The following is a 24,583-nucleotide window of genomic DNA, read 5'->3' on the forward strand; positions in this document are numbered from 1 at the left end:
TTATTATTATTATTATTATTATTATTTTGAAAATAAAGAAAAGCAGTGGCTCCTGAGAGAGTAAATATGGTACTTTTTGATGAGGAATGTGGGGAAGATTGAGAATGTGATTGAAAGACATAAGGAAAGAAGTAGTAAAGTGAAAAAGGGAAAGCCTAATAAACAAGTGACCAAGAAAAGAAAGAGAGGAAACCTCTGTTAATAAAAGAGAGTATTGGAAAGGAGTAAAGACCAAGAAAGGCCAACCACATAGAGCAAATTAGAAAATGAAATTTTTTTTCAGAGAAAGAAGTGAGGGTCTTGCAGATGACTTAAAAATGTGTGTGCCATTATATTCATTTCATATAACACCAAAGTACCTAAATCCTTACACACAGAATAAACTATAAAATTAAGACAAAAGGAATAAAGAAGCAGCTTGGGACCAACAATGCCTCCCCACCTTTTTTTCCATATCGAGAAGATCACTTACCTGCAACATTAAAATTTGTTTTTAATATCACTCAATATAGTATCCCCCAACATAGCTTTCTTTTTACCTATGTGCATTTTTTCCACACAATTGCAGTCATAGTTACACGCTATTCCTTATTACCATATTTTTTGAGTCCTTATTCCATTCTCTCTCCGTGTGGCCATGGAGTCTCCCATCATTATCTCCTACTAGAGGCTCAGTGCAGGGAGTCCCTCAGCCCAGCTTCTCCCTCTGGCAGTCTGGGCCCCTCGGGGGATGTCCGACTAACGGCTTAGGCCTGTTCATCCTTAGCGCTGCTGCGGAGGTGGGAGAGGCTCCTGCTACCACCGCTGCGCTGGGCAGCCATTAGCCAGCTTATGGCTGAGCAGTGCTCCCCCTGTGGGAGCGCACTGACCATCAGGGGGTAGCTCCTGCGTTGAGTGTCTGCCCCATGGTGGTCAGTGTGCATGATAGCAACCGGTTGTTCCATTGTTAGGGTCAATTTGCATATTACCCTTTTCTTTTATAGGATAGTGGTTGTGTACTATTTTATCTGGTTGATATACCCTAATTTATTAAGCTATTTCCCTAATGTTTTATTTTTCTTTCATTCAATAATAAAGGTAAGAATTGTGGTAAGCATTGGGGGTTAAAATCCTTTATAATAAACTCAGGACCAAATTCCTGCTTCTAGGAAGTTCACAGATAAGCAGGGTTTGTTTGGCCAGTGAACAGTGGTTATCAAACAAGGCAATGAATCACATTGTTTGTGGTTTTCTTACACATATAAAGGAGCTCTTTATATGGTCTAGCAAGGCAGTTTTCTTTTACTATTATTTGGTTCAAATATATTTTTTTTCTATTTTGCTATATTTGTCTTTGTTGCAGCAGTCAATTTTTTACATCTTTCAGCTGTTTCTTCATTTTTTTTGTTTCAAAATTGAGATAATTCTCATTTATCCACAGATCTGATAAATTATGGTCTGTATTCAGTTTTTGTTTTTCTCTACTAATTGATCTTTTAGAGTTGATATTTATTTTTGGAATGTTTTCAGAGTAGGAGGGGCATAGCTAATGTAATTACTTCTCAGTTAACCTAACAAAATTGATCAAAGAAACCCTCGAGGCTTACTGTTTACTTAGGGAACTTGAGAGTTGGTGGTGGCTCTGGACTTCTTTCCTTCTGTTTCATTGTGTCACACTGCAGCAAGTCTTGTTGCTTCGGATAGTGGTCAAGTGTATGTTGTATTTGTGTGCTGAAGGCCCCGAATCATGAACTTCAAAGTAAAACAAACTTGGTTTGAAATCCAAGGTTTACCATACGTTCCAGTTTTTTCACAAACCCAGTTTCATCATTTACTTATGTAATTTTTATCTTAGTAAATCTTTTGATCCTCAGTTTCTTCATCTGTAAAATTAGGAACAATATTACTTGCTAATTTAAGAACTCCATGAGAATAGTCTGTATAATCACAGTAGGTTAGTGGAGCTGTCAGAGGTCCTTAGTAAATCACCTTTTCCGCTTCTGTCTTGATCTAGAACTGCACTGTCCAAAACTATATATCACTAACTACATATTTAAATTAAGTTAGGACTAAATTTAGATTAATTAAAACTAAATATATTTAAAACTCAATTTCTCCATCACCAAAGTCACCTTTCAGGTGTTCAGTAGGCACCAGTGATCATGTCTGTCACGTTGGACAGAGCTGATAGGGAGCATTGCCGTCATCTCAGCCAGTTCTGCTTTAGACATGGCTCTTAAGCTCTGACTTTTTACTTTTAGCATTACCTGTCAGTTTACCTGTAGTGGCAGCGATTTGGAAAATGGAGCAGTTTGTAATATTATTTGTGCTCTGCTCACTTTTGGGACGAAGAGGTGTAACAAAGTGGTCTAAGGCTGTGGTCACCGTGGCGTTGAGTTGGCTGCCGTCCTGGGCTGCTGACATGGCACAGCAGTATCTGTTTATCTCATGCAAAGGTCGGAAAATAAAACACAGTTACGAGGCTATCTGTGGCAGGTGGTTAGAAGGGCTTAGATCCGCCGAAATGATAAAACCAAGGCATTTAATTATGCCTAACTAAATTTAATTTGTATAATTTGTAGAGATGTAATTAAATTGAGCTTTTTCCATTCTCTTTTTTTGCCCTTAGGAAAGAGAATACTGTGCCCGGCCCAGGTTGGATATTATCCAGCCGCTCTCCGAGGCCTGTGAAGAGATCTCGTCCGATGCTCTGACAGTGAGAGGCTTCCAGGAAAACGAATGTCGGGATTATCACTTAGGTGAGAGGGATCCAGGAGCTGGCTCATGGTGTTGCTTGCATTTATATTCCCCACCCCCTTCCACTGGAGTAGCACAGCAGGAATTTAAATTGAGGTGCTGAAAGGATCTTAGAGAATATCTGGGCAGGCCTCTTAGGTTGCAAGTGTGGGCATCGAGGCCGAGAGATACTATAGAACTCGCTTGAGCTCCCACAGCAGAAGGGAGGGGAAAAGATGGGGCCAGGATGGAGGTGAGTAGGCTCTGGGGTCTTTGTTTTTATTCTTGGTCTATCGCCCAAACTATTTAAAGTGACACCTAACCTACACTGATGTCAAGCAGCATGTTCTAATTACTCCCAACTTTATGTCCCTAGACAGAGTACTCTGGGACGGCAGAGAACTTATCTTTCTGTTTGTCACCAAATGCTCGGAGCCTAGCAGAGTGCCTGGCACATACTAAGGATTCACTGAATATTTGTTGAGTGGATGAATGAACATACTTAGTCACTGCTCACAAATAAAGGGAAAGACATTGCTGGTTAGTCATACCAGAGGCATCTGTGTTTGGGTATTATCACATCCTTCAAGAACACATGGATGAAAATAGAACAGCTTAGGCTTTGAAGAATGTTTTTCTGCTTTAAAAACAATCGACACTTTTGTGTGATATTTTTAGTTTTCATTTTAACCAAAGCAAATGAAGAAATCGTCTATACATGTTTGACTTTTCTTATATGAATCCCCTGATCATCTGAGAAATGTGAGAAGAGTATTCTGGACTTGGCAAAAAGCAAACGTGACTCACAACTGAGGGTGTCCAATCTAGGTATTTTGCTCAGAGCAAACTCCGCTGCACACTTAGAAACCCTTCCGAACAAGTTTTATAATTGAATTCTGCAGGAAACCCTCACAATTGGCATTGTGCACAACATGCTGAAATGACAGATTATATCCCCAGGGCTCGGGGCATCTGTCACTTATGCTTTAGATGGCCTTGACCTTGATGAGGAGGAAACATTTATCGCAGACTGTAAGGTGTGGTTGTTCTATAAAAATAGGACAGTGCTGTAAATGGCCATTAATAAAGTTTATATACAGTACGTGAATTCTGATATGCAGTAGACATGGAGAATTTTGAACATTACCTTTCAGCTGAAGTCAGAATATATTAAACACAGAATTTTAAACTCACCTTATTTTTAAAAAGATTGCCGGAGCCGGTTTGGCTCAGTGGATGGAGCGTCGGCCTGCGGACTGGGGGGTCCCGGGTTCGATTCCGGTCAGGGGCATGTGCCTGGGTTGCGGGCGCATCCCCAGTGGGGGATGTGCAGGAGGCAGCTGATCGATGTTTCTCTCTCATCGATGTTTCTGGCTCTCTATCTCTCTCCCTTCCTCTCTGTGGAAAATCAATAAAATATATTTAAAAAAAAAAAAAAAGATTTTTGGTATTTCTCCCCTCACTTTCCTTCCTTCCTTTCTCCTTCCCTTTCTTTTTTTCTTCCAAATAATTTTACAGTTGAATACTTTTTAAAGCACTGGGATATATTCTATCATTCTCTACCTTGTCCCACCCCGACCTTCAAACAGAACCAAACGCACTTGTTCCAAAGGTGTCGAGTTTTCCGTTCACTCTTACTAAATTGGGTTGCCTAATTAAGTCCCCTAAAACCACTGCCCAGGTTTCTGCTGGTGAGTTGCCCCAGATGTTCCTCTCTTCTCTCACCCATAGAGTATTCTGAAGGGGAATCACTCTTTTACATCGTGAGTCCAAGAGATGTCGTGGTAGCGAAGGAACGAGACCAAGATGACCACATTGACTGGCTCCTGGAAAAGAAGAAATATGAAGTAGTTTTGATTTTACTTTCTTGAAAGTATTGACACATCTGTAGCGTAGAGGATAAAAGGTTTTTGTGATAAATCTTTCATGTAGGTGAATTAGAATGCCCTACGCTAGAAAATATGTTGGAGGCTAATAACTTTCCAATATTCTTTTTAGAAATGTTTTTGGGAAAAGATCACAAGGAGGTTAACTAGCTTTACTGTTCAATGGAAGAGGAGTTGGTAGTGGAGGGAGGAAAGGGGTTCCATCCAGCCTGTTGAAGTGTTTATTTTGTGCTTATTCAAGAGGAATAAAATAGAGCTAGTATTTTAGAATTGTCTGTTTGGATATTTTCGTGGAATCATTCCTTTGGTGCTTATTTCATATATAAAAGTAAAGCTGCCAAATTCTCACTTAGGATGGTTGAACTACCCATTCAGATGGAACGATGCCCACTTCATTGAGTTCAGATTAATTTTAATAGATAAGAAAATAAAGCATTTTTTAACCTCAGTAACCATAATCTATTTATATGTTGCTTTAAGTTTGTAACAACCTGAAAGGATTTGGGGAAAAATTTTTTAACTTATAAACTATTCAGAGTTCAGGCATTGATACTAAGTTCGTACCATACTGCCTTTAGCTCCAGTAGTTTCTTAAAGAAATAATTCTGTGTTTTAAACATTTGTGTTGAAGTAAATAATTACAAACTTTACAGAATAAAAATCAAATCAGAGATTTTCAAAATGATATTTGTATATATACCTAAACGTATGCATATAGTTTACTTTTTATGCTTCATAAAGGAAAAGTGTTCCTTTGTCAGTATAACTCATACAGATTTAGAATGACAGATGACTTTTTTTGTTTGAACCTGAGAGCTTTAGTTACATTTTGATTTCTGTCTGCAAAGTAATTCTAATATCCTAATGTGGAAATGAATTCAGGTGGAAATAAGAGGAGTCTGCATTTTGGTTGGCTGGTTTTGTTTGAGTTTGAATGCAGTGAGGTTCATTCAACCATAGCATTAGCAATTCCTGTGCTTGAAGCAAAAGCTGCAGGAAAATGGGGCTTTATTTATGTAGTGTAGAACTCTAAAACATAATAAATACAGTGTTTATAACCTCCTGTCTTTCTCACTTTCTCCCATTTTTCCTCCTCCTTTTGTCATGCTCATGTAAATATAGGAAGCTTTGATGGCAGCTGAAATTAGCCAAAAGAACATTAAAAGACATAAGATTCTGGTAAGTGTGTAATTTTATTATTTGAAATATAGCTTTACCTTTCAATAAGTTATAATGAAACTGAAAGTAATTTTAAAAGAACTGATTCTTCCTGCCTTTTGAGAATTTATTTCAAACTAATTCTCCAACCTGTAAGATCAAAATATTTCATTTTATTGAATCAGTTTCTGCTTGTAAACAAGAGACTTGAACACCTGCTAGGAGGTAGTTTTAGGTAATTTGGAAACTGGATTTATGAAATACACTTTAAATACAAAGCTTTCCAGTTATGTGTGGTGAGATTTCTTTAAATCATAGGTAAAATCACATTATCACAAAATGTATCAAGAGTAGTTTCATGAAAGTGGATTGCTTCAGTGTTTCCATAATAACAGACTCAATTGATTTTGTTATGGAGACTAATCTAGGACATCAAATACATTTTTATTACATTTGGACTCTGGAAAAATATAGTGACTGAAAGCCTATTTCTTTGCTAACTGTGACAGTGAATGTGCAGAGGGAAAGCAGAAAATAAATCTTCTCCTTCTCCTCTGAGTGTGAAGGGTCCCTAGAGACCATGTAGCCCAGGACTCTTGTTTACAGCTGAAGGCTGGAAACTTAGTCTTTTATGGCTACTTGGTTTCAGCACAGATTCCTTTTGCCTATACTTCCCCTACCATAAACTTCTCTGTAAAACTTCATATAAAGGCCTAATTCTCAAGAATGTACAAGCAAAATAATTCCAGAACTAAACAGAGAAAGAACCAGAGCATCTTTTTATTTGTTTGTTTTTTTATTCAAAATTGTGGAGAATAGGCAGGGATTATCTAGAAATGAAGCAGCAGGTGGTCCAGCCAATAATATATGTGATGGTGCAGAGTCGTGAAACTGCTTGGCCCGCTTGGTTCTGTGGAGCAGTGAGGAGTTTGTACATCGGGAGAGTCTGATTCTGAAGGGCCATGTGGAATTAGGAGCTTGGCTCTGTCTTGGAATCTCTAGAAGACAGGTTGAGCTTGCAGTGCCTCATCCATCATATTTGCTTGTTAGAAAGAGTCTCTGGCCCTAACCGGTTTGGCTCAGTGGATAGAGCGTCAGTCTGCGGACTCAAGGGTCCCAGATTCGATTCCGGTCAAGGGCATGTACCTTGGTTGCGGGCACATCCCCAGTGGGGAGTGTGCAGGAGGCAGCTGATCGATGTTTCTCTCTCATCGATGTTTCTAACTCTCTATCCCTCTCCCTTCCTCTCTGTAAAAAATCAATAAAATATATTAAAAACAATGAGGTATGATTCCCTACTTGGTGTGGAGGTGGAAGTGATGAGACCTGCAGAGTTGATAGGAATGGAGTGGTGAAAATAGATGGAAGACATGGTCTAGACTCAGGTTTGGTAACCGGCTCTGTGTGCATAGGGAAGTGAGAGCGAGAAATCTAGGCTGACTCCCAGGCTTTGGGCTTGAGCCTCTGGTGGATGGTGATGCCATTCAGAGAGAGAGAGAGAGAGAGGAGAGAGAGAGAGAGAAAGAGAGAGAGAGAGACAGAGACAGAGACAGAGAGAGAGAAAAAGGGAGGGGGAGAAGAAGAAAATGAAGAAATGAGAGAGAGAGAAGAAGGGGAGAGGGAAGGAGAGAGGAGAAGAGAACAGGGGGAGAGAAAGAGACTGTTCAAGGAGTAGTAGGATCAGGTGTGTGTTGGGGGGTGAAATTTGATTTAGACACATTGAGTTTTTGCTTCCTATGGAACATAGTGGAGCTCAAGAAAGATATCCGGACTCAGAAATAGATACAAGAGAGTCATCAGCAAACAAATGACTATATGTGTTTGGACCAATCCACAAAGGGCAAGTGTCTAGCATTAGAGAACAGAGGACCACGAATGGAACTATTGGGCACACTCACATTCAAGGGATTATGCCTACAAACAGAATTGAAACAGCCAGAGGAAGTTTGTGTCATGGGAGCTGAGAACGGAGAGAATTTCAGGGTAAAGAGAGTTAAATGCTTAAATGGTTGAGGTTAGCAGGCCAAAAGTAAGACTAGCTCAGCTAGTTAGTTGTACATTTGGTTTAGTAATAGGAAGGTTACTAGCGAATTTTATGTATATGTTTGATTTATTCTCAACATGTTTTAGGCAGTGAAAAGTGAATAGGAGATTATGAAGTAAACTTAAATGTAGACTAGTTTTGAAGTTGAAAAGAGTGAAGATTGTGGTTGGGGGCTATGGCATCATGGGAATGTTGGTGGTGATGGTGAATATTTTGTGTAAGAGAGTCACTTAATATGCTTATGTTAGGAAAAGAGATAAAATTGGGTTGAAGTTCAAGGTATACAGAGAAAGAGGATGAGTGGCAGAATCAACTCCACATGGAGAGGGGGCGTGGCGTGAGAAGAAAGGTTACAGAAATGGCACTGCAAAGGAGACATTCTCTTCTTTGAACCTGGACAGACTCCACTGATATTGTGATACGTGGTCTGTTTTCAGAGACATAAATGTAAGCGCCCTTTCTTCACTCTGTAGCTCCTATAGATTTGAAATATGATTCCCTACATAGTAGTCATTAAAGTAAAAATATAATAAACTAAGAACTATGAGCGTTCCCTTCACTCTTGGAATGGGCATGTCCTATGCATTGATTATGCATAGACTTTTCCTCCTGGCACAATTTAATTTCATAACGAGGCAGGCAGAGAGAGAAATGAGCTCCTGCCGATTTTGTCATCAAGGGGGAAAGTCCGTAAAAACTTCTTTGTACATAAAGTAGAACTTAAAGTCCAAGTTGCGATATATATGCTGAGTTTAAGCTTCTCATGAAAATGCTTTTGGGTGAAAATAATATTTCAGAAGAGGAGTTGTGGGATGGTCAAGCAAGAGCCACAGGCCACCCCGAATCCTTCCAGAACCGAGGTAGAGTAAGTAAATAAACATGAGCACTCCGAATCCAGTAGGCCCAGTTTCCTCATCTGTAAACTTCTGGGTTTGAATTACATATTTTTCTGGGCTTAGTTTCACTTTAACATTACCTTTAATATTTCCCTTTAATATGATGTCCTGTCCTTTTGTTTTACTTACAACTCAGACTTGACATAGACAGGTGGCTCACATTTTACAGATGAAAGCTCATTGCGAATTCGAAAATTTGTGGAAATACAAGTGTATTTAAATATGATTAGGAAGGGAATGAGTATAATTACAGGAATATGCTTAAGAAAAAAGAGCATAATTACATAAAGCATACTAAGCTATATAAATAGGTTCCGGTCAGTAGTGCTAATAGGATCCTAATGTCATGGCTTCTTCAGAAATAGACTCAGCTTTTTCGTTGTTCTATTTAATTATGAAATTCCTTCGTTAATTTTCTCTAGGACATCGGCTTGGCATATATAAACCACCTGGTGGAAAAAGGAGAGTATGACATAGCAGCACGGTAATAATGACATTTACTTGCTAATATAAATAGAATTGATCAATGTTAGCAGTAAAAATAAACCATTCTCTGCAGTTGACAGATGTTTTTATTTAACCTTTCTGACGGGTAATTTTTGAATATTCATGATTTTAACCACAGCACAGATATATGTATATATATATATATGTATATGTATATGTATATGTATATATATAAACACCTACTATCTACTTTTTACCAAACAAATATTTTTCTCATTAATGAAAAAAGTGTCAAAAACCTTGAAGAGTCTGAGATTTTATCCTTTTATAAGCTAACAAGTTAGCCTGTCACAGTGTCAGGGGTGTCTCAGCAATAGTAGTAGCCAAACACCAGCACTTGTGCCAGGTCCCACAGCACTGCACGAAGAGGGCTGGGTGACCCTCCACAGCCGTTGGGTTGTTTTACAGGAAAGGGACTCTGAACTCAGGGTGCCCGATTCTTTTATAATGGGCAGTAAGCTTGCCTTCCCTTGGCCTCAGAGGAAGATGTTACTTTTATTATACTGGACAGGAAACAAACCTGTCCTTTGCTCCAGAGGGAAGCACTGTTTCAGACCTCTAATTTTCAGGGCTCTTCACTTAACCAGTATCCTTGAGAAGAAGATAGTGTAGAATAAAGACAGTCAGTGCCTCTGCTTGCAATTCAATCAGAATTGTCTCTCAACAAGATGGTGGCAATTAAATGGAAATGACCAGACTGCAGGCTCCTGGTTTGCCGGGGTCTGTAGTAGGCAGAAAACATACCTATGGTTGTATGGGTGTGTCGTGTGAATGGCTTTGCCTGCAGCTATGTGGTGCCTGTACATGGCTGACCGGAAGATAGCCTTCAGGCCTACTTTTCCTCCCCTGAGATTTAGGGAAATATGCTTCTTTCATGTGCAAATTGAGTAAAGTTTTATTCTCCAGATTATATACTATACTGTGGTAGGATTCTAATTTTCTCACGTCTAATTTTGTAGTCCATTATTTAAAGCCATTCAAGAAGTGATTTAAATTGGCACTTTGGGGTATGATGACATTTCTTCAAGGCAAGAAAGATCCCCAGGTCAGCAGTGCTCATTTGGGTAAATAGGAAACTCAGAACAGGAAAGTCATGAGAAAAACCCCTCATTGTATGTAGTCTTCTGAAAGGTATTCATCTTTATAAGTATTTTGTATTTTTATTATTTTCATCAACCTTGTATATACAAACAAGTGAGTACCAGTGCCACTTGAGATAGAATTTTGTCAGTACTCTGAGATGAGAGATTAATTTAAAACATGAGGAGAAATGTCTACTTACTCTGTCTCGGTTTATTTCTTTTTACTAAAACTTTCTTTCTCTCTTGGATGTTTTTGCTACCAGCAAATGCCAGAAAATTCTTGGGAAAAATGCAGCACTCTGGGAATATGAAGTTTATAAATTTAAAGAAATTGGACAGCTTAAGGTAAGCCTAACTTTATTTTTAACTCTTAATTTTTTTATGTAGTATATTAATATAGGTATGCATCGGAGATATTGTGGGTTAGGTTTCAGACCAATGCAATAAAGCAAATATCTCAATAAAGCGAGTCACATGAATTTATTTCCCAGTGCATACAAAAGTTGTTTACACTATATTGTAGTTTATTAAATGTGAAATAGCATTATATCTTAAAAAAAAAAACAGTACACATACCTTAATTAAAAAAATACTTTATTGCTAAAAAAAATGCCAATCATCATCTGAGTCTGTTGGAAAAATGGTTTTAATTGAGTTGCTCCATGCAGGATTGCTACAAACCTTCAGTTTGTATTTTAAAAATTGCAATGTCTGTGAAGTGCTATAAAGCAAAGTACAATAAAACAAGATATGTCTTTATTGAGATGGAAATAAAATTAAGACAATAGTAGTCACTTCTTTATTAGGAAGTGAGTATTAGCTCAGCTAGGAAGAAAAATCAAACTTTCAGAAATTAGTTTAAAAATTAGTTTATATATTATATGTATAAAAATTTACATATATAATATAGTACATAAATGATGTGTTCACTTTCTTATCCCCTTCCAGTTCTATGTTCAGATGAAGTTTTCATATTCCTCTTTTTTTTTTTTTATTGATTGATTTTAGAGAGGAGGGGGGAGAGAAAGAAATTTGTTGTTCCACTTATTTATGCACCTATTGATTGTTTCTTGTATGTGCCCTGACTGGGGATTGAACCTTCAACCGTGGCATATCAGGATGACTCTAACCAACTGAACCAGGGCTAGTCATGTTTTTTTAGTGTGGTTTTTGTTGTTTAATCTTCACCTGAGGTTATGTTTTTAGAGAGAGGAAAGAGGGAGAGAGAATGAGAGAAACATCAATAAGAGAGAGAAGCATCAATTGATTGCATCCCGTATGGGCCCTCACAGGGATTGAACCCAAAATTGAGGTATGTGCCCTGACAGGTCATTGAACCCACAACCTTTTGGTGCACAGGGTGATGCTCCAGCCAACTAAGCCACCTGGCCAGGGCTAGTCATGTTCTTTTTAATGGATGTGGAAAATAGGTATTATCTCATCCAGTAGATTTTAAAACATGAGGGTGTTTTGTGTTCATTTGTTTTTCAAATTTACTAAAGATTAAGGCTTTTTAAAATAATATTTTACTTACTGTAAAATAAATGGAAAAGTTTGACTCTAGCTCTAACAAATAATTTTGATACTTCATTTTTTAATCTTTTTTTTTTTTTTTTTGGTTTTGTTTTGTTAATCCTCACCCAAGGATATTTTTTCCATTGATTTTTAGAGAGAATGGGATGTAAGGGAGGGAGAAAGGATGGGGGGAGGAGGGAGATAGATAGATAGGTAGACGATAGATAGAGAGAGAGGGAGAGAAAGGAGAGAGAAAAACATCAATGGGAGAGAGACACGTCGATTGGTTGCCTCCTACAGGTGCCCCAATCTGGGCAGGGGATTGAATATGCAACCCAGGTACATGCCCTTGACCAGGAATGGAACCTGCAACCCTTCAGTGTGCGGGGCTGTGCTCTAACCAGTTAGCAACACCAGCCAGGGCCATTTTTTTTAAATCTTTCAACTTGGTGCACAATGACCAAATCAATAAAGTATTCCTATATTTGTTTATAAAAAAAAAACAACTTTAACATATGTGGGGCCTTTTCAGTGGTCTCTTAGCGTTATGAATATTCTTTTAAAAATTCCCAGTTACTCAGCTGGTCAGCCCTATATGTGTTCTTGTCCCTGGGAAACCCCAAGGACACTGCTCCTCATGTTTATTGGGCTGCTTCTGGGGTGTGTTATCCAGACCTGTGGCCATGTTTACCCAGGTGGCTCCATAACCTAGACTTCTCTTTTGAATATGTTATCTATGTTAGAAGTGTGTGATAGCCATTTTTTACTGTATATATTATTCATAAGGATCACTCAAATTAATGTGACTCCATTTTCTTCCCAAATTCGGTCATTCTCCTTTCAATCTGTGTTTATGACATTACATTATACCCATTCCTCCCTGCTTAGTAGCTCAGCGCCACTGTTTTGATGTAAACTCCTAACTCTTCTTATTGTACTTAAATCTCCAATTCTTGTCACTTTTACCCTGTGAGTATCAATAGGGCCTCTCTCTTTCCTTCTGCCTTAACTCTTGATAGATCTACCAGCAACCCTGACCCAGAGTTAGCTGTTTAAAAAATCAGCGTGCTGCTCTCACGGCCCCCATACCTGTTGTTTGCCTCTGCCCACAAGATAAGATCTGAACTCCTTTCGTGACCCTGCCTCCCCTTCCTCTCCAGCCTCTTCTCCCTTCAGTGGCCTCATTCCACATCTGTGACCTCCCTGAATACAGAGTATGCTTTCATGGCCCTATGCCTGTGCTCATGCTGATCCTCCTTTTAATATAATCTCGGTGATCTTTTCCCTCTTGTTATTTAGATTTTCATTAATTCAACAGAAAGAACAGAGTTGTGCAGGTTAACCTAGGCAATTTTTATTCATTCATTCAAGCATACATATCCATCATAGATACATTAAAAAATTATAATGTGATATAAAAAAATAGAATTCGTTTGAATTTTTCCTCCTTATAATAATTTCCCAAAGTATTTTGTTGCCTTAAATTTTAAAATTGAAAATATACTTTCATGTTTTCTGCATAATTTGAGTATAGTTTGGTTTTACCACTTTTTAAAGATTTTTGTTATGTTTTGTTTTTTACTTTTTCCTTCCCTAGGCCATTAGTCCTTATTTGCCAAGAGGGGATCCAGTTCTGAAACCACTCATTTATGAAATGATCTTACACGAATTTTTGGAAAGTGATTATGAGGTATGGCATTCAGGCATGGCCATATTTACTTGTTCTCAATGGAAAATGTTAAGAATTTTAGAAAAATAATATAATGGAGCAACTGGTTTAAAGTTAACTGATTTGCAGTTTGTGTGTGGTAGATGAAACTGAGATAGATAAACTCTAATGACTACTAATGTTAATGATGTAGATGGTGATAATCTCTAATCCATGCAAATTTTGGAGAATTTCTTTAAGTTACTGCCTTAATAGAAAAAGGGACTCTGTGCCATTTGAGGATTTCATAAATGGAATAGCAGCTGCTATTGCTGTTTATAATCCCCCTTAAGAAATCAGAATTTTGTGACATGTAAGACACAGAACTAAGTTTGCCAGAAGAGAATTAAAGAGAAATTGAGGGAGTAGGAATGGAGCAAGGAATTGGAAATGATCTGTTTGCTTATTGATTAAGAGAAAGGCAGTACATAAATTGATTATCAACTATATACTGCACTTTTACATGCAAATTGTGATGTTATACTCCCAACAACACTATACACAGTAATTCAATTTTACAGGTGAGGAAACTAAAAAATGAAGAAATTAACTAACTCGCCCAAGGCCATAACATTTCAAAAATAGCATGCCAAATTGTAGTTTAAGTTTGCAGTTTGCATGCACCCAAAATGGATTATAATTTTTAAAGTTTGTTAATTTAACACGCATTTATTCTGAAAGTATCTGTTTAGTGCCTACTACATTCCAGGAATGTGCTAGGCACCAGGCATACAAGTGTGAATGGGATGATGATCCTTCAGCAGTCACTCGTAGTCTGAGTCACAGCGAGCATGTAAACCAGTGGTTCTCGATACAGGGGCTGTTTTGTCCTGCAGACGGGTTTGTGGTCCTGTCATTTAGTGGGCAGAGGCCAGCAGGAACGCTGTTAAACATCTCACAGTGCACACGATAGGCTCCTGCCACAAAGAATGATCTGTCCTCAGATGTCAGTCACACTGCAGTCATGCTCATGTGTGGGAAGGTTGCAGTTTGGATGGAAATGTGTAGCCTGTTGCTGTAGTGTCTTGAGGACAAAGTGTGTAGGCCTTTAATGGAGATTGTATTCCTGATTCTTCTGTGATTTTCTTCTTACCAAATCCTGGTACTTTACAGAAGCAGGTTGTACCCTACAATTTTCATTTCTAAATATCATTTAAACAAATTCAAAGTAGTTTATTAAAGCATTGGTTGAGTTATTTAATATTTAATATGATTTTTTTCAATAATATGAGAAGTTTTACTTTTATTTGCTGTGTTTTTCCTAAAAGTTGTTAAGGATCAGTAAGCTGCTCTACTGTACTGAGTTACAAAGCCTGAGGGCTAAAGTCGGGAAACAGGAGGGCAGAGGCTGCCCAGGATCCAGGCCAAGAATCAGCCATGGGAGAGAAACAGGATCCAGATAATCTGGGGTTTTCTATCAGAACCAGCAAATCTGAGATCTAGTGATAGTCAGGGTAAGAGCCAGGGGATAAGACTTGAACCAAAGTCCCAAATTCCCAAACAAAACCAGGTTTAGAGGCGGAGTGGAAGGAGGACAAAGAGGGTAACTTGTTGAAGGATGCTGGGCGATTCCCCTGTGGGACAAGCCACGGTGAGCCGTTGTGCTGGCTGTGCAGCCCAGACCTAACGTGCGTGAGAGACAGTGGGCGAGGAGCTGCCCTGACAGTGTCTGTAGGATGTTAGAGATGTCATCCACATGTGGTAGTTGGTCCAGAGTGAGGACAGAGCAAGTCAAACCTACATTCTCTGTGCAGTGATGCTTCATTGAAGGACCAGAGGGCATTTCTTATTTGTGCGTTTCATCAAGTAAGAGTAGAAGTGGATGACACCACCTACGTCCCAGGAATGGTAAATAGCGATTAGGGTGCAGTAATTCTGTCTCCCGTGTCCACCCCCAAACCCATAGTCTGAAAATTGATGTGTTTATGGACCAACGTTTTCATCATAAAATTATTTTGTCTGTTTACGTGAGTACTTTTAGGCATGTCTAGACTCTTTAGAAAGTTATCCTACTCAGAGAGTGTTCTTCCTTTCCCCCGTGCGTTAGGGTTTTGCCACGCTGGTCCGGGAATGGCCCGGAGATCTGTTCAACAATTCGGTAATAGTTCAAGCCGTTCGGGAGCACCTGAAGAAAGACAGTCAGAACCGGACCTTACTTCAGACCCTGGCAGAATTGTGAGTATGATTTAGTGCTGCTTTTTCCAATTCCGTCTACATGGGCAGTTTTTCATATTTTAGGTCTGGTAAACTCTGAGTAGGGAGGACACAGAGGAGGGAAGGGAGCCCTTTATACCATTTTTCGATATTCCCTCTTAGTGAAAACCTTTCATGAACCTTCAGTGAACAACTACGAGGTAAGAAAAATATGTGCAATTGTAAGGTAATCTGTTTCCCAGAGGAGAGGAGTCCTGGTCAGCAGCACTTAGTAGAGGCAGTGGCTCAGGGAGGGAAGGGTGCTGCGTCTGAGATTACGTAGGCAAAATGGTTCCCCCAGAGGCTGTGGATTCTGTCCTTGGTTCTCTAGTCAGTAAGTCTCTCAGACCTCAGACTCCTTATCTGTAAGATTGCAGGTAACAATTCCTTAGGGGATGGTTTTAAGACTTAAGTGAGGTGTCATAATCAAGAACTAAGTTCAGTGCCTAGCGTTGACGTAGGACGCAGTAAATGGAATCTGGGTTACGTTTCATATTTATTGGCTACTTTTACAAAGCGGCCCAGGCTCTGTGCTATATGCCTGTGATAGAGAGAGAGATAAGGCACACCCGTGCCCTCACAGAGCTTTGGTCTAGTGCAGCGGTCGCCCACCGGTGGTCCGCGGACCACTGGTGGTCCATGAGGTCTGAAAGGTTGGCGACCACTGGTCTAGTGAACAAGAAGCAAACTACAGGTAATCTCAGGAAGACTCTTCCTGCTTCAGGCCCTCCTTGGCACTCCCACCACTTCCTTGCCCATCTTACATCTTTTGCCAAGACCGAGAAAGGTCTTGGCATAGAGGCAGTTGTGTTTGTGGCATTCATCATTTTCCTCTGGGAGCATGGTTCTGGACATTCCTTAGGTTCTGTAGTACTAACAACATACCAGTGATACTAGTAATTCTGTAGTACTAATGCTGGACACACGGTGCAGTTTAGGTGCAGTTGGCTTTTTCAGGAGCCAGCATAAGGAGTTAAGCAATGTGAAAACCATTGTTTTAACAGAAGAACACATTACATGTTATACAGCTCCCTTATAAATAAGCTTTTGGAATGTCATTATTTATCAGCTGAAGACTGTTTATAAGAATTTGAACTGATTTTTCTACTACTAAAATAAGCATTTCCTTCATTTGGATAATAGGTGTTTTTTTTTGTCTGATATGTGGATTTCTATTTTAAAAAATTGAGAATTTCTGTAAAAAAATTTTGTTGAATACTGTAAATTTTCTAAAATGTTGGCAAGATTGTGAGAAAGAAATATTTATTGGTCATGTATATAGTTAAATCCCAAGGCATGGTTTCCAAAAAAAGTTAACTTTCCTCTCTAAACCTGTTTTTCATTTTTTAATATTGTAAAACCTGATTTTTATATGAGTATGTGTGTTTAAGTGGAAGTATTAATGAACATTAATGTAAAACATTTTTATTACCAGGTACACTTATGATAAAAACTATGGCAATGCTCTGGAAATATACTTAACATTAAGACATAAGGATGTTTTCCAGTTGATTCACAAGCATAATCTATTCAGCTCTATCAAGGATAAAATTGTTCTGTTAATGGATTTTGATTCTGAGGTAATGTTTTTTATTTTAATACTGATAATTTATTTTTACTCCTCCAAATTTTTAGTAACTAGACATCTATCCAAATGCTAGAGTCGTTAATAAATCACTAACTTGGCTGTATGCTGATTGTGTTCAGAACACTCTGACTATCTCTATATGTGAGGTATTTTAGAAGTTGGCATTCAGAAATCCTTTATTTGATGTGGTTTTTCTACGAAAGCAATCATAATTTGATGAAAACTTTTGAAATTGTGTGTGAAGTAAATTTTTAATAAAACAGTTCACATAATTCATAGAAACAAAGAAACTATATGCTTTGACTCATTCAATCCTCTTAATTGTATGTTCCAGAATTAAAATTTTAAGTAAAGTTTTATTTCGATCTATTTATTATAGTTTTATTCCTTGGTATTTACAGATTTAGCTTGTGGAGTGTCCACTGGCCTCAGATGATGCTGAGGTCCAGTACATGTGAGATGTGTTATTTTATTGTAAGACAAATCTGAATAGTGGATTGCTTGACTAATGATCGCACCCAGCCTCCACAGTTCACAGTGGCTCTTGTAAAGTGATTCAAACTGTGTGTGTGTGTGTGTGTGTGTGTGTGTGTGTGTTTATAAAAGAAAGCTAATGACAAGTTCTAGTGATTGAAATAAAGAGGTTCATAAACACAGTAGTTTTTATTCAGAAAATTGAAAATTTAGATAAATCAAACAGGAGAACCTTAAGGATCCAAAAGGTTTACTTGGATTTTTTTCAATTTTATTTTGAAATGTGATGTATTTAAGGGTATTATATGCTATATTATGTATATTTGTATTATATACATATGTTATACATATATTATGTGCTATTTATTAGTCTTCACAAACTTAAACTTAATTTAAATAGGTAAATAGACTTCTTTTTTTTGAAAGATGATTTTAGCCCATTTTTTTAAAATATGTTTTATTGATTTTTTTACAGAGAGGAAGGGAGAGAGATAGAGAGTTATAAATGTCGATGAGAGAGAAACATCGATCTGCTGCCTCCTGCACGCTCCCTACTAGGGATGTGCCCGCAACCAAGGTACATGCCCTTGACCAGAATCAAACCTGGGACCTTTTAGTCCACAGGCCGACGCTCTATCCACCGAGCCAAACTGGCTAGGGCCCATTTTTCATTCTGAATGAATCAAGTCTTTAGGGACTGCAGATCTAAAAAGAATTAGTTCAGTTCCCAGGAAGTTCAGGTATAGAGGTTCTGCTTCTCTGGCAGAGATAATTAAGAGGATGAGGTGCTTACATAAAAAATATTACATTTGCCCATGTCCTTATGCCTCTTCATTCACCCATCCATGTGTCTCAAGAATCTAGTTTTGCAAATGTAGATGTAGAAAAAAAAAAAAAACGAATGAGCTGAAACGAATTGCTATTCAAGAGTGTGAACCAAAATTAAGGAATCATAGAGTTTTCTAATTACAACATACCTGAAGGATAATCTCCAAATATCCTCATATTTCAGAAGAAAAAACTGTCTGGAGCAGACAGGTAGGGAGTAGCAGAGGCAAGAACAGGACCTGGTATTCTGAGGCTCAGTCTCGAGGGCCGTGGGGTCTTGTTGCAAACACTGTCTAATTTGCGTTTTGTGACTATCAAAGGCAGTTAAAGTAAATTGTAAAAGTCCATAAGCCTTACGTCACTTTCAGAGTGCAGGTACCTTACTTTTTCTGGCTCTTATCCTCTTCTCCACATAAGACCAGTTCCTCACATCTGTGAGATCTGTACAGGGACTTGGTCAATAATCAGGTGGCCAGAAGAAGAGCTCATTTCTGTGGTACTGGGAACAGTACTTTCTCCATAACGACTGAGAGTCACATGAGAACTTTTCAAGATATCTGAGGGGTCAAGGAGGCTATAATATGTGTGTAGTCAAGATATTTTGTATTTGGTGAGTGATAACAAGGTATCATTTCAGGAGTATGCAGAACACATAGACCTCAGGTTGAGGCCCATTTTAAAATGCATTCTTTTATAAATATATCACTTAACGGTGATTGTCAGGCTAAGGACCTCCTTATGTATGGCAAATAAGCCTTCTCCCTTTAACTGACAGCAAATACTATACATGTGTTCAGTGTTCTCTTCTTATCTGGCGAATTTCAATGACTGTGGCTTTTTTTTTTTTTAATTTCAGAAAGCTGTTGACATGCTTTTGGACAATGAAGATAAAATTTCAGTAAGTGTCTTTATTTTATTTTATTTTATTTTATTTTATTTGTCTTTTATTTTTTTATATGTTAGCAGGTGAGTGTCTGGGGCTGTTGTAACCAACAAGAGGACAGATGTTTATCAGATAATTTTGCACCTATATTCCTGTCCTCATAACTCTGTGTTTAAAATTTTCCTTTTTCTCCAGATTAAAAAGGTAGTGGAAGAATTAGAAGACAGACCAGAATTACAGCATGTGGTGAGCATAACCATCGTCTTCTTTTGCCCTTTAGATTGCATAGTGGGGCACATCACCTTTCATTATTGGGGAGAGAATCCTGCAATGAACTCTTCATGTTAATACTCAGATTGCAGGTTTGATGACGAACAGTGTTCTGTAATTATTAATGTTCAGCATGTGCTCTGAATCCAGGTTAGGGATTAATTACAGATCAGACACTTTCATTTGACTCAGAAGTGATTGGTGATTTTAAAAAAGTTATATTTATTTTTGTGTTGATCAAACTGTGCCTGGGAGTAAGCACCTTCCTTCTATCATTGCTGTTTGACATAATTATAGCATAAACTACAGGCCCAGTGCATGGATTCATGCACCGGTGGGGTCCCTTGGCCTGGCCTATGCCCTCTTGCAATCCAGAACCCCTCGGGGATGTCAGAGGCCCAGTGCATGGATTCGGCCCAATCCCCGCAGGCCAGGCCGAGGGACCCCACTGGTACATGAATCTGTGCACCGGGCCTCTAGTATGCATATACAATCTTTGGTTACTCTCTTCCCACCCTCCCCTCTCCCCACTTCCCTCTGAGATTCATCAGTCTGTTCCATATTTCCATGCCTGTTCATTGAGCATCTGCCCCCTGTTGGTCAGTGTGCATCACAGCTCCTAGTCGAACAGTCGCTTAGGCTTTTATATACAGACTAGAGGCCCGATGCATGAAATTCATGCGAGAGCCTTGCTGCTGGGGGCCTTTGCCACCTCTGCCTCGGCCCCCGCCTGCTGTGGCTTTGTCCAGAAGGAAGGACGTCCAGTCTAATTAGCATATTGTGCTTTTATTATTATAGATTACAACACCACAGAATGATCAAGGAACAGTCTTCTTTCTTCCCCCTCACCTGACAGTAGTTAATCCCACTTTTCTGGAGTTGTCTTGGTGGTGGTGCTGTTAAGGCCCTCTGTTCTAGATCTTTGGGGGAATATCTAGTTTGTGTGCATTGCTGTCATCATGGGAGTAAAACAGGAGTAGGTGTTTGCTGTGTCCTTTAAAAACTGTATAAGAAAAGATTTCAGTGACAATAGGGATTATTCTGGTAGAGAGTGCTCTTGTATCTTAGCTCACCTTTTTATACCCCAGGAGGAGGCTCTGGGAATAGAGTATTATAGTTTTGTGCAGGTGCTGTTGCTATATTGTTTGTGATTGGAAATCTCAAGATTGTCTGCTGACCCAAGCAAGGTGGCACTGTGCTGGCCACCCTGGCATTTGTTTATAAAACAATGATTTCGGGCCTTCTTGTGCCATGAGGCAGGATTACAGGCAGTGGGTGCCCGTGTGACAGTGTAATTAGTGCAGTAGTGAAATGGTGGCCGATGTCACCCTAAAATGTTCATCTTCCTGTCAGGTAATGGGGTGTCTCTATGCATTTGTTCCGGCTGATGTGACAGAGCCTTCCCTTCCTGCTTATGCCTCTGGGAAATAGCACTGTGTGTCCAGCTCACACGCTGAACCCAGCCGGGGCCAGTGGAGGGCAGTCGCCTCTGTCAGACCGCGTGGAGTTCTGTCTGACTGCTCCCCCTTTCCTGCCTTTGGAAGATGCATTGGTCGGGGTTAGGCTCCTTTACTGACCCTACGCAACAGAGGATGTCAAAGGTCACCTAACTCACAGACAGCCCCAACTTCAGGGGCAGGCGGATGCTCTGTGCTTCTTTTGAACCAGTTTACGAGGGGTGCAAATGCACTTTACATGATGGTGTGATGCAGTCTTTTTAGCCTCCCGTGGGTTATGGGATGTTTGTTTACATTAACTTAACATTGAACATTGATTTCCAATTTCTGTGTGATGTATTGATAGACTTAATCTTGCCTCTGAGTACCAAGTGAATTACTCATTTCCTTTGAAGTCCATTAACTGTTTCAGACAGCTAGGGAAAGTAATCAGTTTTGAAAATTAGTTTAGAATACCTGTTCTCTTCTTGATTTTTAGTTGTTATTTTTATCTTTAATGTCACCAGTACAGGCAGCATATCATTGCAAACACAGACTCTCAATAATCCTAACAGAGGAGATGTAGAAGGTATGAGAATTAATTGAGTGCTTACTGCTCGAATTTTTAAGATCATATTCTTGTCCCATGACTCATCTACCCCCTTTTATATAAAGGCAAGAATTTTTATGATCTAGAAAGACCACTAATCAAGGGTTTTATTTCTGCAGCAAAATAGATGATGATGACAATATTAACAACTATGGTTGACCCTTGAGCAATGCCAGCATTAACCCACAGAGGTGAAAATCATGTATAACTTTTGACTCTCCAAAAACTTAACTACAGTCACCCCTCTGTATCCTGGGGCAACTGGCTCCAAGACCCCCTGTGGTTATCAAAGTGTGCACATGCTCAAGCGCCTTTTATAAAATAGCTTAGAATAATGCATACACTCAGCCCTCCACATCATGGTTCCCCAGCTACAGATCAAAAATACTGTGTTTGATCTGTGGTTGGTTGAATCCCCAATGCAAAACCCCGGATACAGAGGGGTGACAGTATATTTATTGAAAAAAATTAACATGTAAGTGGACCCACACAGTTCAAATCCATGTTGTTCAAGGGTCAACTGTACCATCACTAGCACTTCTGTAGTGCTTAGTGTATGCCAGGCATGGTTCTGAGTGACTTAGAAATGGTAACTCATTCAAACCTCACAGCAGCCCAATGAGATTTTTGCAGGTAAAGAAACTCGGTCACAGAGAGATTAGTGACTTTCCCACTGGATAGTCAGTGGTAGAGCCAAGTCACTCTGGGCCAGAGAAAGTCAGTCTCCTTGTTCTGGCAAAGATATTTCTCTTTCACATTCAGATTGTTTATTCTTGTAAGCTGCTTTCCCTCAGCCTCGCCACGGAAGCTGTTTAGAATAGAAAATTGGGATGTTAAACAGGTATTGCTTTTCTTATTTTAATATTCATGGTTTATCCCTTTGTTCTTTTTAGTATCTGCATAAGCTTTTCAAGAGAGACCATCATAAGGGGCAGCGCTACCATGAAAAACAGATCAGCCTTTATGCTGAATATGATCGACCAAACTTACTTCCATTTCTCCGAGATAGTACCCATTGCCCCCTCGAAAAGGTAAGTCACAGCTCCCCCACTCACACACTGCAGGTGAAGAAGTTGTCATTGTGGGTAAGCTGCTGGTTATTCTGCTCTTCCTGTCCCTGCTCATTAGTCCCTCTTCTGGGGGAAGACTGTTGCTCTAAGCAGTAGGTTTGGCTGGGGCATTCTGATGAGAGGTAGAGATCCTGTTGGATTAGATTTTGGTAAGAAGCCCAAGTATTTCTGTGCCAGGTTTAATTGGAATAAAGGATTAATCCAGGGCCTAGTCAGCCATAGAGCAGACACTGTGTCAGGAGTCTGAGTCAGTGTACCAGGATCAGCATGGACTCAGAGGCAGCCTTGGAGGGAGACACAGACTGTCCTGAGCCAGAAGCACTTGCTCCACTCAGGACTCAAGGTTGATAACTCGGGCCCTACACCCTGGCTGCCTTAGTCACCTTGAGTGTTTCTGTATTCCTCTCTCACTCTACAGTTCATTTCTCTAACATACTGCATCCCATTATAATTATAATCATAATTATAATTATATTTTAGCCTTTTTCCCCAGTATCTTGTAAATTCTTCAAGGATAAGGAGTTTTTCTCACTCATTTTGGTGAACCCACACCTGTTAGACACTTAATGTGTGTGGCATCATGAGTGAGTGCATAAATGAATACAAACAAGGTTCTAGTGATGGATGAATAGGAACTAGCAAGTTGAATGTACCTGTAATAAATAAACAATAAATACTTCCTGTGCAGGTACAAGAAACTTGGCAATCTAAGGCCATAGGTATTGTTTCCCATGATTCTTATAACATCTGGAATGCTATCTAATATGTACAAGTGTCTTATTAAATAAATTCAGATGGTGAGGTAAAAAGTACTTTATAACCAGCAGTATGTATCGACAAAACAAAAAAAGTATTTGACCCAGCTTATGTGCACTCACAACCTAGTTTCTTCTTCAGCCCATTATGATTAAATGTATTGGATTTACTATAAACAGTTTCAGCTCAATGGATTTTCAAAATCTGTTGAAAAAAAAATGTCTTGCCTGCATATTAACTTAATTTATCAAAAACTTTAACATTTTATATTTTGGCCCTAAGACATTTTCTCAAAAAATACATTTGGAAATACATCGTCTTACTCTAAAAGTAAAATCAAATGTTCTCTCTCTTTTCTAATTACGGAATCTATAATCTAGAAAAAGCTGGGAAATGCAAAGTTTGTAGATTTTCTTTAAAGACAAAATTAGATAAACTATGACGGACTCAAGGCTAGGTAGAAATCATTATTTAATTTATTATTGATAAGGTTCTTGTTAGTTACCCCAAACTATGTTCCTTACCATTGTACTACATCAGGAAAAGGACAATTAAAATATTTTGCAACATTTTTTACTCAATTTCTGTCATTCTTTTTACCTTTATTGTTACTACTACCAGTATTCCACTTTTACCTGTATGTCCTATTAGCTTTAAAAAAAATCTTAGTTTCCATACTCTTTCCTCTAGAGGGAGCACTATGGCCCAGGAACATTCAAGAATCTAAAATAAGGAGGCATGATTTTATATTGCACTGTGTCAAGAATAGAAAAATTATTTGAACCAGAAATACTTTTCTCAAAATTTCCAGAAATTATTCTAGAGTCTCTACGTTCTCATATATGAGAAAGGATAATTTAAGATACTATTAGGAATATAAAACATTTAAAATTCTGTGATATTCAAATTTCAGAGACTCAACATTATCTTTGAGCTTGGTGTCACACATCTGCTTGCATTCAAG

General features: G+C 38.8%; 1 protein-coding gene across 1 annotated transcript in view; it reads left to right on the forward strand.

Annotated features, from left to right (window-relative positions):
* The window catches only part of VPS41 (vacuolar protein sorting 41 homolog (S. cerevisiae)), a gene marked incomplete at its 5' end in the record, with an annotated part of 122,226 nt that overhangs the window by 79,712 nt on the left and 17,931 nt on the right, over window positions 1-24,583 (forward strand). The window contains 11 exons of the mRNA XM_014534377.1: window positions 2,609-2,738; window positions 4,447-4,562; window positions 5,724-5,780; window positions 9,122-9,183; window positions 10,552-10,633; window positions 13,401-13,493; window positions 15,559-15,686; window positions 17,140-17,284; window positions 19,451-19,492; window positions 19,673-19,723; window positions 22,687-22,824. Of these exons, the coding sequence (XP_014389863.1) occupies window positions 2,609-2,738; window positions 4,447-4,562; window positions 5,724-5,780; window positions 9,122-9,183; window positions 10,552-10,633; window positions 13,401-13,493; window positions 15,559-15,686; window positions 17,140-17,284; window positions 19,451-19,492; window positions 19,673-19,723; window positions 22,687-22,824 (1,044 nt within the window). The remainder of the gene's footprint in view (window positions 1-2,608; window positions 2,739-4,446; window positions 4,563-5,723; window positions 5,781-9,121; window positions 9,184-10,551; window positions 10,634-13,400; window positions 13,494-15,558; window positions 15,687-17,139; window positions 17,285-19,450; window positions 19,493-19,672; window positions 19,724-22,686; window positions 22,825-24,583) is intronic.

Source organism: Myotis brandtii, unplaced genomic scaffold, assembly GCF_000412655.1.
Source record: "Myotis brandtii unplaced genomic scaffold, ASM41265v1 scaffold1298, whole genome shotgun sequence".
Classification (NCBI taxonomy): domain Eukaryota; kingdom Metazoa; phylum Chordata; class Mammalia; order Chiroptera; family Vespertilionidae; genus Myotis; species Myotis brandtii.